The sequence below is a fragment of the Triturus cristatus genome, chromosome 4_1 (assembly GCF_964204655.1).
Source record: "Triturus cristatus chromosome 4_1, aTriCri1.1, whole genome shotgun sequence".
Taxonomy (NCBI): domain Eukaryota; kingdom Metazoa; phylum Chordata; class Amphibia; order Caudata; family Salamandridae; genus Triturus; species Triturus cristatus.
Genome location: NC_140585.1, coordinates 609596482 through 609614607, shown reverse-complemented (window position 1 = coordinate 609614607; position 18126 = coordinate 609596482). Strand labels below are relative to the sequence as shown.

Below are 18126 nucleotides of genomic sequence, written 5' to 3'. Positions count from 1 at the left end.
AAGGCAGGATTGTGGGGTCCATTGGGAATGTTCCAATACTCCCGAATATCCGGTAGGGCAATACTGCCATTTTAATGGTTAAGCTGGAGCGTGGTAAGGGCTATTCTAGGGTGTTTGCCATCCCGCAAGAATGTATGTGGATCACTATCTATTACTGTGAAAGTATCGGGAGGGATCTGGTAGTAGGTATGATGAAGGGTATATATACTAACTTGGGCAACGAGATCATCTTAACTACTGCTGCCCTCCCAATAATGTGAAGGGCAGTACCTGCCATCTACCCATACCCTCTCGACAATTACGTATAATTCTCCCCAAGTTGCGTTCATGGCATACCTCTTTGCGTGTCGGAAATATACCCAAGCATTTAAATCCCAGAGTAGTACACACTAGATGGTGGGGAAGATGGAGGGCAAGGATATCTCCCTGTGGGAAGTAGAGAAGTGATTTATCCCAATTAACATGATATCCAAAACAGCTCCCATATTCGTCAAGTACCTGGAATAGAAGGGGGAGAGATGATGATAGCCTGTTGACGTAGAGAAGAACATCATCGGCATAGAGGGGAATTTTCTTCCCCTCTAGTGGCTCTTTGCCCAAGACACAAAACCCCAGATTTCTGAATGATCATGGATCCTACATGCTAACAATTCTGTTGTAAGGGCAAATAGGAGAGGATAGAGGGGACACACCTGTCGAGTCCCTCGACCAATTGCAAACTCAGGGGGCATCACCCCGTTGACTCTCACTGCTCCCCGTGACCAAACTTAACTAAAGTAAGTTCTAAGAAGGACCAATGCACGGTTTCAAATGCCTTCTCAGCATTGAGTGCTAGTAGGACATGGGGTTCCGATTGACCCCTTATTTCGTTAATCCAATTGTGTACATGTCTCAGGTTATAACAGGTGGATCCTCTGGGCATAAAGCCCGATTGATCTCTACGGATGAGCAGTGTAATGGCTTGTATCAATCTGGTGGCTAAAATTGTAGCCAATATCTTAACCTCAATGTTTAATAGGGATATTGCACGGTATGAGCCACAGTATTCCCTGGATTAGTCGTCCTTGTGTATAACAACGATAGTTGCCGTCTAAAGATCAGGGGGAGAGCTCCAATTTGGTTCACCTCCAAGAACATGTCTAGAAGCCAGGGTCCAAGGAGGTCAGCATACTTCTTGTAAAATACCATGGGAATCCCATTGGGCCCCGGGTTTTGTTAGCTTTGAGATGGACTATAGGATTTCTGATGTCTGTTAGAGTTATCCCTGCATCTAATGTGTCATGGGTCTCCACTTCTAGCATCGGAGTGGTGACTGATTCTAGAAATGCTGTGATCTGCGACGCTGATTTCAAGGGCCAGGCCGTATACAGCTCTTTATAATAACAAGCAGAGGCCCCAGTTATGTATTTATCTGACTCAGCCACGTCCCCATCTGGTCCATTCACCCAGTGTACCCACCTGGCCTCCATCTCTATTTTCCCGAGCAAGGCTAGCAGTCTATCGGCCTTCCCTCCAGCATCATATAGCTTGTGAAGGGTTGCCACATTTGATTTTTTGCACTTTTCTGCACCAAGGTGCAGTATTCCTTTCTAAGGAGTGACAGCTGCCAGAGAGTGGAAGTGTCAGGTTCATGACCCAACGTGCTTTCCAGTTCCTGCAATTGGTTCTCTAGTGAATCTAGGGAGCTGCATGTACGTTTCCTTGCCACCTGATACTGTGCGTGATCCCGAAAGACTGTCTTAAAAGCCTCCCATAGTGTTATTTTGGAGGTGACCATGTTCTCATTTTCTTTTAAATAAATATTGGTGTCTATCCTAAGACCAACCACCACCTTCCGATCGTGTAGATCCCAGGCATTTAATTTCCAGCTAGGTCCAGACCTCGCACCCATGCCTATCTGAATCAGCAAAGGTGAGTGGTCAAACAGGCCCCAACCCAAATAATTCACTTGCAGCACTTCGCTCACTTCTCCTGCTGGTGCTACCTGAGACTCACTCATGGTAAATTCATGGTGGCTGGACTGAGCGTGCTAATGGATAGTGCATGTCATTTAGACTAAGGCTGCTGCTGAACAGCTAGGATAAGAGACTCTTGGCTGATTACACGTGAACACATGTGCACACGAGTGTGCACATGTGTGCAGACTGCAAACGTGAGACTACCATCTTGTTCAACCTAGTATTGTTGCACGGGTAGCCTTTCACAGAAAGGACTCTTCAGAGAGTGGTGCTAAATTAGGGTAGGCCTTAAAATATGAGTGGTCATTAATAGTGTAGGTCTGTAGTGCTTATTGAAGGTCTGTGGTGCTAATGCTGTGCATCCATTATAGGTGAAAACTGCACTAAACCACAGTTTCACAGTACTGGGTCTACAGGGTCAAACAAGTACAAAATTAGGGGAAAACATGCACCATGAGTATGAATTTCCAGTCCCCAATATTTCATTTACACACTTAATGGTACTTTCAGATTTGACATTTGTCATTGGCTGCACTCAGAACCAGATTCTAGGCCTTTGTCCCCCTGCTAGGCCAAGTTAGTTACTCTCCTCTTCAGCAGAGGGATCAGACTCCTCCACACACAATAGGGCAATTAGCAGTGTTTTACCTGATTCCTGGCAAAGTAAGGAATGTAAAGATAATCTGCATCTGATAATTAGCTTTTCACACTGCAGCTGGGCTGGGGCAGCCCAGGCCCAGTGGAACAAAAGAGGAGGGCCCTACCTCTGGAGTCAACACAGGAGGGGTTCTCTTTTAAAGGTTTGGTAGGAATGGATCAGGTAGAAGCGTCATCAGATGGCGGAGCTGAAGCTCTGAGGGAATCTCTTTTCACAAAAAACTTGAACCCTTTATCTTAGTTTGTCCCAGGGGTACCTGACTCCTACAAAAACTTTCTACCACACTTTAAAACCCCTGCACAAGGGAGAGATAGACTAGATGGTACTGGACCAGGGAGAGACAATTTTAATATGGGCAACTGTGATTTTGTGGTAGAAGCAAGTAACCCTTTATATGAAGTTGAGACTAAAGCATCAGAAATGAAGCATGTATGCCTTATAACTCATACTTCCGTGGCATGGTGGAATAACCATCTGCTTGTGCACCCTGCCATTTTATCATGAGGCACCATTGATCCTTAAGTATTGAGACAGATCCAGCTAATGCTTTGTGTCATAGACAACAAGAAATAGGTTAATATAAATTGATACTGTGAAGGAGAGCACCAACGTTATCTTGTGTGTCGATTTAGATACCCGGTATAGGTTTCCCGATTTATGTCCTTATATAGGCACAATTTGCATTGCCCATATTTAGGTATAGAAATCCTACCCTTATTTAGGCATTATCCATGCTAACCAAATACAGGCATGGCCACCTACATCTGTTCATCTACGTCACAACTAGTTCTTGGAAAACCAGACTCTTAAACCTTTAGGACTTCCCCTTGCTTGGATATTATTTTCTCCAAGAACTCATTTATTATGCATGAACATCTATTCCTTAGGGGTTCATTCATGACGTTCTTCTGCCCGACTTTTACGTCAATACTGGCATTCCTAAACATCTTCAATGTATAAATATACCTTCACTTACCATGGCAAACCACGGTTCAGCTGCCTACTTGCACGACGCTGCTCGCCACGGCAAGTTTGGAAGGAAGTCAAGTACCCGCCTGACGCACTGACCAGACGCTGTCATCCTCCTCGCAGAGAATCCAGCTCCAGTTTTTCTGATTCCCCTTGTGGGGTGTTAGAGATCGAGACTCGGAAAGGGATTCCAACCTCACGCATTCTAAGGTATGGAGCAGACTAGAAACTAGAGGGACTTTTGGCAAATCTTGGCAACTATAGCTAAACTAGACTATAGGCAAACAGCACGTACTTCTTACCTCGTACTACACTTAGGCTAGGTACAGTGGGGTAGAACTAGCTAGAAGCATCTGATGAGTATTAACATTTTAGCCTGTGTTATTTATGTATGTATTTTTATGAATATCTGTCATAGCTACAAACCATGCTATTGCAGTATTATTTTCTCTTACTGCTAACGCTGTACATATTTTACTTCGCATTCTGTCTTTTGTAGCAGTTCATATCTCTTGCACGAGAAATAAGACTGTTCAATAAACCCTTTTTATTGAAACGCCCGTCTATCTATTTCTGTGTAACTCTGTAGAAACAAAGCATGAACGATTGACTGAGTGAAACTGTTAACTATTGTTTCCACGATTCTGAGATTGTTCCGATTCTAAGGGAAACAAAGTTGTCATGTTTATGCGGTTGTCAGAAACTAACCCCTTCTTGATCATTCGAGAAGTTTTCTAGTGACCCCTGAGTTAGCTGGCACACACAAGTAATTAAGTATAATGTACTCGATAGAGACATACTGACCTCAGTCCTCCTATGTCAAAACTATAGTGTATATTATTCCAATGCGCAGAGCCTATCAGGGATATAGGAACTACACTACATGGCGCCCAACGGTTTGGTAAGGCACTAATTTAATGCTAGATACTGAGGTAACTCAGTCGTGCTTTTCTCAGAGACTCCTACTCATAATACTCCATAAGACGCCTGGAGTGGGTAGGGATAATATCCGCCATAGCTGAGTAGGACAAAAATCCTATGTATTAGCTGTTTGGTTTGTTCAACGTTGAAGGATCCAGTGTTCCAAAATATTGTGCACCTTATCTTTGTTCCCTTGAAATTTGCTCTGTAATTTTCATTAAACAAATGTCCCAAAACGAGGATAATAACACAGGAATTGGTGGAGCTGTACCCGACGATATCGCAGCAGCTTTTGATTATACAGGTTTTAATGAAACCGATGAAAATGCGAAAATCATCGCTCCAAATTTAAGAAGAGCCATCACTCTAAAACGTATAAAACATGGCCTAACACCAAGAGGTGGTAGAGCAGGTTTTGTGATAGAGGCACATACATCTCACCAGACAGAGGTATTCTATTCATGAATAGTATTCGCAGAATCAAATCCAGTAACTAAAAGGTTTCACTTCTACAAAGAAGATGAACCACCTGAGGAATATATTCCTTTCGAGGATATTGAAATTCCACTCACATACCAGGAGCATGATCTCTGGTTTAAAGGCACCCTAAAACATTACAATCACATCCAGGCTTGGTCCACTAGGTAGACCAGGAGCAACATGGCCGATTTTAGCCGGCTACACACCTTAACCGGACATTGAAGCAATGTCAGACGTAGAATTACTTAATCAGATACAAAATGTAATAGAATTACACAGTTAAACCACAACTGTCTGAAAGTCCTGAAAAGGCCTTTACTAAAAACAATCCTACCTCTTCTAAAAAGAAGTGGGAAAATAACAAACAACATTCAAAAGAGAAAGATTCTCAATCCCGAGGTAGGTCTCCTCAAAAGGAGCCCTCTGAAAGGAGGTATAACCTCAGGAATAGGGATAATTTGAGAAAACCTGACAGGTATCAAGATACTGATACACGTTCCTCTCATACCTTTCAGATATCGTCACAGACATCCGAAATAAGAGGACGGTCAGATCGAAAAGAAAAATGCGTGAAGTCCACAGACGATCAATATGTTCAGAAAAACAAACCAAAACCTCAATTCTCCAAGAAGGAAGTAGCAGGTCTGAAGATCAGACATGCCGAGGATTCTGAGAACACAACTCAAGAATGGAGAATGGGCTCAGACAATGTTGGACAGCGCAGCAGAAGTATCAATAGCTCGCCAGAACCTGAAGGGACTTCTGGAGACAGTGGACCTGAATGAAGGCATTTGAGTTGAAACTGTAGACACCAGGGTTAGTTCTCCACAAAGGTTATATGAAATAACACTCCGGATGGAGGGAGACATACCAAGAAAAGTGAAAGCACTCTTTTGGGAGCGACTTTCAAAGCGTTATGATATACTTCTAGCAGAACGGGACTGGCCACCAGAATTTGTCAGAGAGTGCCCACATCAGAATACGTCATTATGCAGCCTTCTCTAACCATGTTCCAGTACATTTAAAATATACTTATGCCAGGAAATGGGCAGTGGCCCAAGCCCCAGCACCATACAAAAATCATGTAGGATGGGATGAGGACTCATCTCACCATAAGATCCAGTTAAACAATCAACCAACTGCACAAAGGCAGTGTCCAATTAAGCAAGAAGCTAAAAAACAGGTCAGGGAGATCTTAGATCAACTTGAATACCAAGGGTTGATTGAAACATGCACCTCATCAATGAACAATCCTTTGTTTCCTGTTTCCAAACCAGACAATCCATATCATCTAGTTTTGGATTACAAACAACTAAACTCTTGTTGTAAAACATTTGCAGTACAAAATGCACATAGTACAGCATTAATGAATACCATTGTGCATAAAAAATATAAAACCACATTAGATATTTCTAACGGTTTCTTTTGTCAAAACATTGCACCTGAAAGTAGGTATTTGACAGCTTTCTCAATAATGGGGACACAGCGTCAATTCTGTCGTCTCCCTCAGGGATTCAAGAATAGTCCAGGGTTATTCTCAGCAAGGGTAACAGAGTTACTACAAATTTATGATGACAAGGCATTGTCATATGTCGTTGTTATCTATCTGACAGATGATGACCTGAACGAGCACTTGAACAGGGTGAATACCATTATACTGAGCTTCACCTCTGAAGGTTACAAATTCAATTTCAGAAAATCGAGAACTGCTCATCTCAAAGTCCTTTTCCTAGGATATGAACTATCAAGTGAAGGCAAAAGCCTGGCAGCCAACTTTTTAGAAAAGTGTGCGCTGCTTCAACCTACAAAAACAATGAAAAACTTACAGTCGATTCTAGGTTTCCTAAATTTTGGAAGAACATACATTCTAAACTACGCAGAAAGGGTTAAACCTCTCTACGAATTAATCAAACCTGATTTTAAATTCACAAATTGGACACAGGAACACACAGATATCCTGCGTTCACTTCAAGCTGACATGTTAGCAACAAAACATTTACAAACATGCGTAACGTACGCAACTTAGCGATCCGAATCATTCCGGGTCAATGCGGATTCACCTACTTAACTTTTAACGAAGGTGAGAAAGTACCAATTGCATACAAATCACATTTGTATACGCAAGCGGAAATGAAATTTACATCGCCAGAAAAAAATCGGACAGCAGTTCAAACCGCTGTAGCAATAGAAAGAGCCCTAGCACAGGGGAAACGCATTATGGTCATAACCCCTATACCAGCCTTAGAGGCAGTTGCAAAAGCAAGTATTCAGAATGCAAAAGCTTTACATCCAAAATGGATACAGTGGGTTAATTATCTTGCTGCAACTGATGTTGAATATGTTTTTGATCCTTATTTAAAAACACAAGCTTTCCTGCAATACGAACACAAATTTCCTCTGCCTACTGAAATTCTCCCTCTTGACCAGTATGAATTTATAATTTATATTGACGGATCTGCACAACCCGCTAGGGGGGTAAGCAAGCTTATAGTGCAGCATGCGTGATCATTAAAGGTCGTATGCTCGATGGCAAATTCAGACAAATGGTCACAAAAACGCAATCTCTAGGAGATTGTACAGCTCAGCGAGCTGAACTACAAGCATTTAAAATGGCACTTGAAAATACGGATCGCAAATTCCCCACACTCATAGTGTGCGATTCTTTTTATTGTGTTCAATCATACAATGAATATTTACAGAAATGGCTTCAGAATGGTTTCAAAGATGCAAAAGGTGGCACAATCAAGCATAAAACGCTTTGGGAACAAGTAGTTCAGTTGCGAAACGGACTAGAAAACACTCTCGTAGTACACATGCTGAGTCATCAACGTGATGGCGTTTACGTTGAAGGGAATTCATTGGCTGATGAAGCCGCGAAGGGGGCTGTGCAAACGGCTTCTGTAGCTGCAATCACTCGTTCAAAAACTAAAATGGACAGTGAAATAATACTGGCTGTCAATGCTTCAAGAAAAGGCAGCGGTGCAGCGTTACCTAAAAGGTTTCCACTCAAATACTCATATATAATTGATGCGAACAGCGTTCCGTTTGCTCGAATCCCTGGCGTGGGGGATAGGGTAATACCAAACATAGAACGAAGAGCAACTTTGATTTATGAAGCACATCTGGGAGAGGGTCTGACACATCAGGAGATCTCTAAAACAATTTTAAAACTAAAAGAGATGTACTGGTGGCCATGGATGAATACACTGATTCACACTTTTATCAATGAATGCATAGACTGCAATAGAGATCGCAGTACAAAATGCCACCAGGCACCTGTATACAACGTAACCAGCCCAGTACAGACACCATTGTTAGACAACATTAGACTATCTACATGCAGCCATCCCTGTGGACAAATGCAGTCTCACAAACACTAAATTGAGGTTCCTTTGGATGTGGCCTCAGCGCTCGGCTGACGCTCGAAGTGTTATAAAAGATTTGCGAGTCTTTATCGGCACATATTCAATTGGCACACTACATTCTGACCAGGGTTCTGCGTTTAGCTCGCGAGCTTACAAAGAAGCCATGGCCAGTTTGGCTGTAGCATTGTATTCTTCTCCATTCCATCCTGAGGGAAATTCTGTTGTGGAAATAAAAAACCGGGACATAAAGCAGGCTATAACAGCTAGGGTATTAGGTTTGGATGATGTGTGGGTCAAACATATTTATGGGGTCCAACACTCATTAAACAATTTGCCAAGAAGTTCTCTAGGGGGTGTCACTCCATATGAAGTCCTATTTGGAACTAGAATGTTGATTCCGGACCTTGACATGAAAGGCACAGTGGTGGAAAATAAAAAGTTTTATATCAAAGATCATTTGGCTGTTTTACAGGACTTAAATGAACCAAGATCGAAACAAAGCAACGTGTTCCTGAAGCCAACCACCACTGGCGTCCCAGCAAGGCCTGTCTGGATCCCAAAGCTTGGTGATCTAGTCAGAGAAAAGATCGCGGACAAGAAGGAATTTGGGCCTTCTTACAGACAACCAGTACCTGTCCTAGCAATCCACGGATCAAGAACAGTACTACTGCCGCCCCTTGCTGGTAAAAAGGAGAAATGATTTGTGTCCATCGACCTGATCAAACCACACTATGTGGCCGATACTAAACAGTAGGCCAAGTGGACACCGACAATGTAGCAGGCGCACTCCGCTAGCTATAATCCAAGAGGTTCAAACTGAGAGACTTATCACCTTTGAAGATTGTACAGTGAGAAATAAAGGACCAAGTGATCAACTGGTTCCAACGATTTCGACGAATCCTGATGCAATTCCAACCATTGACAGAACTGCCTCTGGCTATTTCATGAACTTTGATACGTTTTCTGAGGATCCCAGCGAACCTGAAACGACTCCAGCACAAAGAACTTTCAAAGAACAAGCAACAGACTTTTTTCATCTCCTGTAAAAAACTTATCTGGTTTCACTATGGATTGAACTATGGATTGTTTTGGGAATATTCTTCTTTTTACTTTGGTTAGCTCTGGTAATAACTCTGGGTATGCTGATAAATGGAAGATATATTCAAATTGACACAGCAAGTAAAAGAGTGAACTTACTTCTCCAGCTACACAAATCATCCCATCGTGAAGCAAGAGACTTGTCAGCAGTGAACATCACAGCCATTCCTATAACAGAGGGTCTAGTTTGGGACAGAACTAAATATGACATTTTTGGCCCGTCGGAACATTTGAAGATTTCACACTTATTTAAAATTTCATTAAGTGACTTTATTACAACTAGTACCTTTATCTAATGATTGGGACTTCGAGACTGTTAATAACATGATGTCTGATCTAGAGATGTCTGCAGTATTCACAAATCATGAATATTTAGAGGGTTCATCAAACTATGAACAAATGTATCGTTATAATCACTATGGTCATCATTCCTTGCATAAAACTGCATCACCTAGAAATGTATTTATGTATAACCAATGGGAACATTGTCCTACACCTCCAAAGGGTAGCTCAAAAACTTTTGCAATGAAATTTCCATATTTTTCAGGGATCATCTTATCAAATCCAGAGTCGGTTTATTGTAAGAATATGAACAAAACGGGAACTAAAAATATATTAACCAATACGAAACAGAATTATTTTGCAGCCTTTATTGCCCAACTGTCTAGACAGGGTTTCGACTTTTGGAAAGACAACATTGAGACAAAATCTGTCTGGGGTACAAAAGATTGGCAAGTGCAGGGGGTAGAAGCTTTGTTTAGAGCCCGTATCATCCCTGAGTAAATTAGGTTTTTGAATGACACCGTCCAACAAACATCTTGCCTTGGGTTAGTCAAGATCAAAGACATGAACACACCGACCATACCTATACCTGCAAGTAATAGCACTACACGGTGGGAGGTCGACGTACATAATATTTTGCATCACAACAGATCAGATCCAGAATGGAAAAAATGGTTGCTCTGGCCCACAGACACAAACAAATGTCAAGATCGATTCCTGAACAAAACACAGGGTTTCACTATCAATAGGCCAGACCCACGCTATGTTCAAAGACAGCATCCAGGGGTAGTAACAACGTACAGTGTAGGGAAACTCTGCCTTGATTGGCTACAGAAAGCTACACTGCAGGATGTAAAACAACACTTATCTTTACTGAAAGAAGGCGCAGACCGAGAAAACCATGTCAAAAACGTTTCATATATGCCGGTATCTACGCTGCTTATAATGAAATATGGAAGATTACCCAAGCAGAGACTGCAGAAAGAATACGAGAAATTGATCGTATTAATTTAGAGAAATCTCTCTCTGTAGTAGACAATGGGTTAACAACTCTGTCGTCCAGGATATATTCATTGGACAGCATTGTGTCTTCTGCCATACACATCATGGAACAAGACTTGGTCATGCTGCAGCATGATCAGTCTCAATTACGTTCTATAATGCTATTAGGCTGGACGCTCCAAAACTTGCGTTCAGGCTATGTGTCTTGGCGTTTAATCAACACTACATCACTGTTTTCAGAATTCAATCTCACTGATAAACAGATCAAATTGGCACAAAGGGGAGCAGACTGTACAGTGCTGAGCATTGCAAAACTGGAAAAATTACCCTTCACGGTGGCAGAAAAACCAGCTACTGAGTGGATAATACATGGTAAAATTACTCTGCATGTTACAACATTCCATTTTCAATATTGCCTAAAACATATACCAGCAGGCAAATATGAAAGGTGGGTAAAGAATGCATCAAGACATCTTGGGATTTACCTTAAACACTTAGATGTTGGAGTGGGGGGCGTGAGGTATTTTTTAGCGGTACAAACTGTGAAAACACACTAAGCGGTTCTCTCCCATGTCAGGGTATTTATTTACACAGGGCCTGCGATGGTTCCACTACAAACTTATCCTGTCACCTGCAAGGCTCACCAGCTGCAGTGATTACACCAATTTTTTGGACTACTTTCAAATGGCATGTTGAATGATCACAGCTGCTGTGGCATGTTGCCAGGTATCCCATATCTAGTAACGGTTACATCCAGGGTCACTTGCTGTATGCAAGTCTTGTTTCCACAAATACAGACAGTCAGGGAGTCGCCTCTATGGCCTTCACTGAACATCTCTTCTATATGAATTGATACTCTAAGCAGAATGAAAGCCATTCTTTTACAACAAACTTTGCCACTGACCTCGGCCAAAGAAACCTATGATCTACACGTCGCAAGGACTTCTGCCGAGATACATGCCATTTTGAAAACAAACAGCTCTATACATTTCTCAGAAATGTTGGAACGTATCTTAAACATGTCTGATACGAGCGGTATTGTACATGTATTTAAGACCGTGTGTTCAGGACTGTTAGCACCCTTTCAAGCAGTCCTCGGAATAATTCCCAACTTCGTGCACTCTGTGTTTGGCGGACTGCCACTACTTTTTGGACTCGTTGCTGGGATCCTATTTTTGCTCCTACTGCTCCGATATGGCAAGCCAAATCTTCAGCGTCACTCCGAGCACCATAGAGAGAGCTCTATTGGAAATGAAGTGTTGTGAGCTCATTGTTCAAATTTTAGGTTTACCTCGTCGACGAGACTTAAATACCGCATGGTTTCTGTCATTCAGACCAATCTGGCAAGATTGCATCTTACCTGTTCTAAGCTGCATGCTTTGCGGTGAAGAATGCATGCTAGACATCTGTCTAACACTCCCATCAGTCATGCCTACGGATATCGATACTCTGCTGGACCCGGTAACGGCCCATGCTGTGTGTTGTCCCCAGCGACTACCAATTCTGATGACGGCATTCATTGAGATCTCACAGACGCAAATTGCTACTGCTGAGGTACGAGAGGAAATGACAGGCACGCAGGTAACATCCGATAGGAACATTGCTGATGCGACCAATGCTGACGGCGATGCTTCTCATCTATGTGCGGTTAGTCTTATAAACGAGGTAATCCAACTTTCACCTACAATGGTAGACGACTTTTTGTCTACAGGATTAGAAGTTTTCATGTTTTCTCCATCCCCATACACTGCCTTTTGATTCAGCACACTGTGTACTGGGAAGACTCTGAATTTGGCCTTCATTTTTCAAAACAAAGACTGAACTTGTAACTTTTTCCTATGATTAATTTTTTTTCTCCAAATTTGGATTTTTCTTTTTATGGCACAGTAATCCTCTTATAGTAGAACTATTCATAGAGAACAGAATTCTTTGATACCCTTTCAGAGACAGTATGTCACCTTGTCAATACCGATTGATTTATTTAACTTAGCATGAAATGGTTTCAGCCTTTTTTCTTCTGTATTTACGAGCCATTTCATAATGTATATATATATGTATGTTCATTCATTTAGCATTCAATGAAAATGTATGCTTATGATGAAACATTGCCTTTATATGTACAGCACCAGTGCATTTTTATGCATGGCAACAGTTTTTATGCATTTTACAATGTATTTTTAGACATGTTCTTAGCCATCTATATGTAGCTATATTTTAGCTATGTTTAGCATGTTTAGGATTTAGTAATGTCCTTCATACGAAAGTGGAGTGGGTGTTGTGTGTCGATTTAGATACCGTATATAGGTTTCCGGATTTATGTCCTTATATAGGCACAATTTGCATTGCCCATATTTAGGCATAGAAATCCTACCCTTATTTAGGCATTATCCATGCTAACCAAATACAGGCATGGCCACCTACATCCGTTCATCTACGTCACAACGAGTTCTTGGAACAAAAGACTCTTAAGCCTTTAGGACTTCCCCTTGCTTGGATATTGATTTCTCCAAGAATTCATTTATTATGCATGAAAATCTATTCCTTAGGGGTTCATACATGACGTTCTTCTGCCCAACTTTTACATCAATACTGGCATTCCTAAACATCTTCAAGGTATAAATATACCTTCACTTACCATGGCAAACCACGGTTCGGCTGCCTACTTGCACGACGCGGCTTGCCGCAGCAAGTTCAGAAGGAAGTCAAGTCCCCGCCTGACGCACTGACCAGATGCTGTCATCCTGCTCGCAGAGAATCCAGCTCCAGTGTTTCTGACTCCCCTTGCGGGGTGTTAGAGCTCAAGACTCGGAAAGAGATTCCAACCTCACTCATTCTAAGGTATGAAGCGGACTAGAAAGAGAGGGACTTTTGGCAAATCTTGGCAGCTATAGCCAAACTAGACTATAGACAAACAGCACCTACTTCTTACCTCGTACTACACTTAGGTTAGGTACACTGGGGTAGAACGAGCTAGAAGCATCAGATGAATATTAACATTTTAGCCTGTGTTATTTAGGAATGTATTTTTATGAATATCTGTCATAGCTACAAACCATGCTATTGCAGTATTATTTTATCTTATTGCAAACGCTGTACATATTTTACTTTGCATTCTGTCTTACGATTGTACAGTTCATATCTCTTGCACAAGAAATAAGACTGTTCAATAAACCCTTTTTATTGAAACGCCTGTCTATCTATTTCTGTGGAACTCTGTAGAAACGAAGCATGCACGATTGACTGAGTGAAACTGTTATCTATTATTTCCACGATTCTGATATTGGTCCGATTCTAATGGAAACAAAGTTGTCATGTTTATGCGGTTGTCAGAAACGAATCCCTTCTTGATCATTCGAGAAGTTTTCTAGTGACCCCTGAGTTAGCTGGCACACAAGTTTAATGTACTCGATAGAGACATACTGACCTCAGTCCTATGTCAAAACTTTAGTGTATATTATTCCAATGCGCAGAGCCTATCAGGGATATAGGAACTACACTACAGTTATACTGTACAGTCACATTTTCTGCAAGTTTTGTTTCGACAAATTATTTATTATTCGTAATGACAATGGCATATTCACGCCTTCCGTCTCACTTTAATCTGCCCTGTCAGACAAGTACAAAGAGTAATCTATTCTTCATATACAGATTTTCACTGGTGTGATGTCTAGGTGCATCTATTTAAAGCCAACATAATATACTCAAATTTTAAAACATAATGAAACTATTTAAATCATAAGAGACTAACCTTTTTTTGTTTAGCAACATACTTTTACCATGCTAATCACAAGTAAATCACAACTGTTTCGTTTTGGACCACTGAAAAAGTATTCATCAAAAAGGGTCATGATATTGGATGCAATCTATTGCATGACAAAAAAAATTGCACCCTCTTAATCGACCAACCACTTTTTTGCATTGCAAGCCTAGGTAAATCAATCTATAGATAAGATCAGTCTTACCAATCCTGTGATGTAATGGTGGGCAATGTAAAAAGTGCAATAAATGTGAACGTCAATATTGTCAACCACTATCTAGTGGCATAAAACCCAAAGAGGCCATTAATTTGGGAGCAGATGACCGTACCACTTTGTTAATATAAATGCCCTGCAATGGAAATTAATCCCCCCACAGGACTGTGGATGGACTACCAGCTGCACTGGAAATAATGTATTGTTCGGCCCAAAATGTTCACCTAGACACACTCATATATATGTTGCATAGCCAATGCACATTAAACCACTGCAAAGTCCATTTTCTATAATGTGCAAGGTGGGATTTTATGCCGAAAAAACTCACAAGTATATTCTAAAAGATTGTTATCATCCCCTAAATATTTTTACAATAATGATTAGATTAGTACACATCTGGATATTGCAGTGATTCGTTTTATTTGGTAATGCCAACCCTTGCCACTAGCCCCTTCTTTTAAATTAAAACAAATTGTGTTTATAGTAGGAAGGGAAATAATAATGGGGTAATGTCTCACCTGTGCAGATTGTTTATAATAGAGAACATTAAAAATGAATGTGAGAAAAGTATAAATAATGTTATCAGCAGAATAATAATTGACATAAAGTGCAACAGTTCAAGTAGAAATGAAATTGCTACATACACTTTCATCTCATCTAGGAGGACGTCAAACATCAGTTCTTCCTGCTCCCCAGGCTTGAAGGTAAATGCCTTTGAAACTAGCCTGTAAAAAAGAATGCAAGACAGAAAGCTGAATGTGTGATAGAGATATGCCAAGTCAGTTTCGATTTAGGGAAATGCATCCTACCTAACATCATTATTTTGATGTACTTGACCTAAGGCTTTATAAACAATAGCTGTGATTATTTCAAACCACTGTACACCTTAATTCTTTAATACCAATGTCAGATCCTTATTTTTGCCTGAAAATGGGAACAAATAGCTTTAGATCTAGTAATCGAATATTAGGAATTTCTCAATATTGTTAGTCTTTTCATCATTATTTTAACAACACTCACACAGTCCGTTTAGAATAGCATTACCTGATAACGTTTTTGGTAGTAAAGATAGTACCCTGCATATCACTTAATTAAAAACACAGAAGGCGCTCAGAACCTTCAACAAGATAATATATTAAAAGCAGCCGCGGTCCGTCCAGGTAACACCGGTGGGGCGGTTGGGCCGGGTTGGGGGTATTTCGAGGGAGGATGCAGAGGGAAAATTAAATAAATAACTATGTTTCCCTTGCCATCGTCTCTCTCAAAATCCCCCCCAAACAGGCCCCAGCGCTGTTACCTGCACGGACAGCGGCTGATTAAAAGCTTTGTTTTTTACAACCTAAGGGTAACACTCTTCATCCAATGTTTAAAAACAAAAAAGAAAACTATTTTAGATAGTAAATCTATAAAAAAAATCTCCAACAAATATTTTATTTTAATATACTCTACTGTGTTACCCAGGAAACAAATAGTTACTTACCTTAAATGATAGTTGACCTCAGGAGCATAATCTCTAAATTTGCAGAAACATTATAACTCCTCCATTTACAAGAGTTCTGGAAAACCTGACAGGTCTTAAACAATTATTACATTATAATGCAGAGCCATTGTATCTCCTTTACAGGTTTAAGATTATTCATGGCATTTGTAATTCTATAAACAATCTGGTTGCTTGCGGTACTCCCCAAAAAACTATAAAATGATGGGTGGGGATTGGCAAGGGAATGACGTCTGCAGGGGAGTTAGCTGCCCGAGGGGTGTTGGGTGCAGGGCCTGGCCAGAGGCCACATCCTGAGGTGGGTGAGCCAAATGGCTTGGCCGCAGGCAAAGCTCTGCTTTCAACCCCCAGCTGCTCACAGCCGAAAGCCATGCTCAACTGGGGAAGGATGGGGTTTGGCTGCATCTGATAAAAAAAATCTGAAATTCACTGATCAAAACAGAGGTGAAAGTGATATTATAGTCCGTACAGTAATAAGATATTATAATAAATTAAAAATACTTATAAATTTACTATAAAAACAAGGGTCAAAGTGACATTATAGTTAGACGTGGTAATAGGGTGCCCAATTACGATGTCAGACGGACTGCTGCCGACGGCCTGTCAATGGCAGTCCGTCCAACATCTGGTGCTGCAGTCCGACCGTGGCATTATGATGTAGGCGGTCGAAGGCAGCGGGAGGAGGGACCGACCGACACTTCGACGGGTTCAAGAAGCCTGTCGGACTGTCGGTCAGAGCGTATCACCCTACAATAGGGGCGGTGCTTTCTTAGGCACCTCCGTAGGGATTACGATGTCCTTTTCTGACAGCCTTTCCATGGTGGTCTGACCGCCATAGAAAGACTGCGAAAAGGGACTTTGGAGGCACATAGCAGGGCCTTGTCCCCCCTAAACTTCCACTATGGGGACCGGGGGGCACCTGTGGTGCGCCTGAACATCCATGCACCCTGTGCCAGGCACCACATGGTGCCTGGCACACGGTGCAGGGATGTTGCCAAACATATATTTTTGCATTGAGGCTTGGGCTGAGGCCCTTTTCTGGGGCGCAGCACAAGCCTCATAACAAAAATGCATGTTTCTGGCCACCTATAGAGTGGTAGGATCGTAATATAGAGAGCAGGACCACTGCCTACTTGTCGGGGGTCCTGTTCCCAAAACAATGTCGGTCGGACGCTCGTCTGACCAGCATCATAATGATGGCCATGATCTTAGCTAACATTTAGAAAACCCTAGGAATTCACTGGAAAAAAACCAAAAACAAAGGTAAAAGGGACATTGTAGTTAGGTGTTGAAATAAAATAATAACTAAAGTTTAGTAAACAAAACAAAACACTGCATTTCACCTGTTAGTTTACTGAGCTAACTATAATTTGCTCTGCTTATGGCTTTACATGTACATCGCTCATGACTAGGTAAATTACATCATTGACGACATGGCTGATGACATCTCAAATAACAGGCCTACAGCTTGGCCAGGCACCCAACCCCTGCAGATGCCCATCCCCCCACGAAAACCCAACCTACATTTTGTTTTTTATTTTATGCAAATGTTTTGCAGGTACCTTGGTAGTCTGTTTGGTATTCCGGAGAGAGGTTTGTATGGTACCATGGCAGCATGGGGGTCAACCTTGAGCAACAGCCCGTGTGGGAGTACCACAGTACTTCACAGGAGGGCAGCGCTGGTTCAGATAAAAGTATTTTTGGGCTAATTTATATGCAAGCAGAGGGGGGAAAAGATTGATTTCAATATCTGTATTCCAAATAGGTGACAAGACATAAGTCCCTTAATTGTTGCATATTGCAACAAAATCATTTTTATGATATTGGGATAGGTTTACTGAGCATAGACATGTATGCAAGTATTTCATTAAGTTGTCTATTAATCTCATTGATATAATCAACTCTATTCATAATCTCTATGTTA

The 18126-nt window shown here is 41.3% G+C and overlaps 1 protein-coding gene across 1 annotated transcript in view; it reads right to left on the bottom strand.

Moving 5' to 3' along the window:
- Window positions 1-17406, bottom strand: part of LOC146855284 (uncharacterized) — a 123190-nt gene extending 105784 nt beyond the window's left edge. Inside the window, exons 1-2 of the mRNA XM_085651109.1 lie at window positions 17336-17406; window positions 15349-15429 (exon numbers count right to left, since the gene is read on the bottom strand). Coding sequence (XP_085507235.1) covers window positions 15349-15429; window positions 17336-17406 — 152 coding nt within the window. The remainder of the gene's footprint in view (window positions 1-15348; window positions 15430-17335) is intronic.
- Between the last annotated feature and the right edge of the window lie 720 nt (window positions 17407-18126).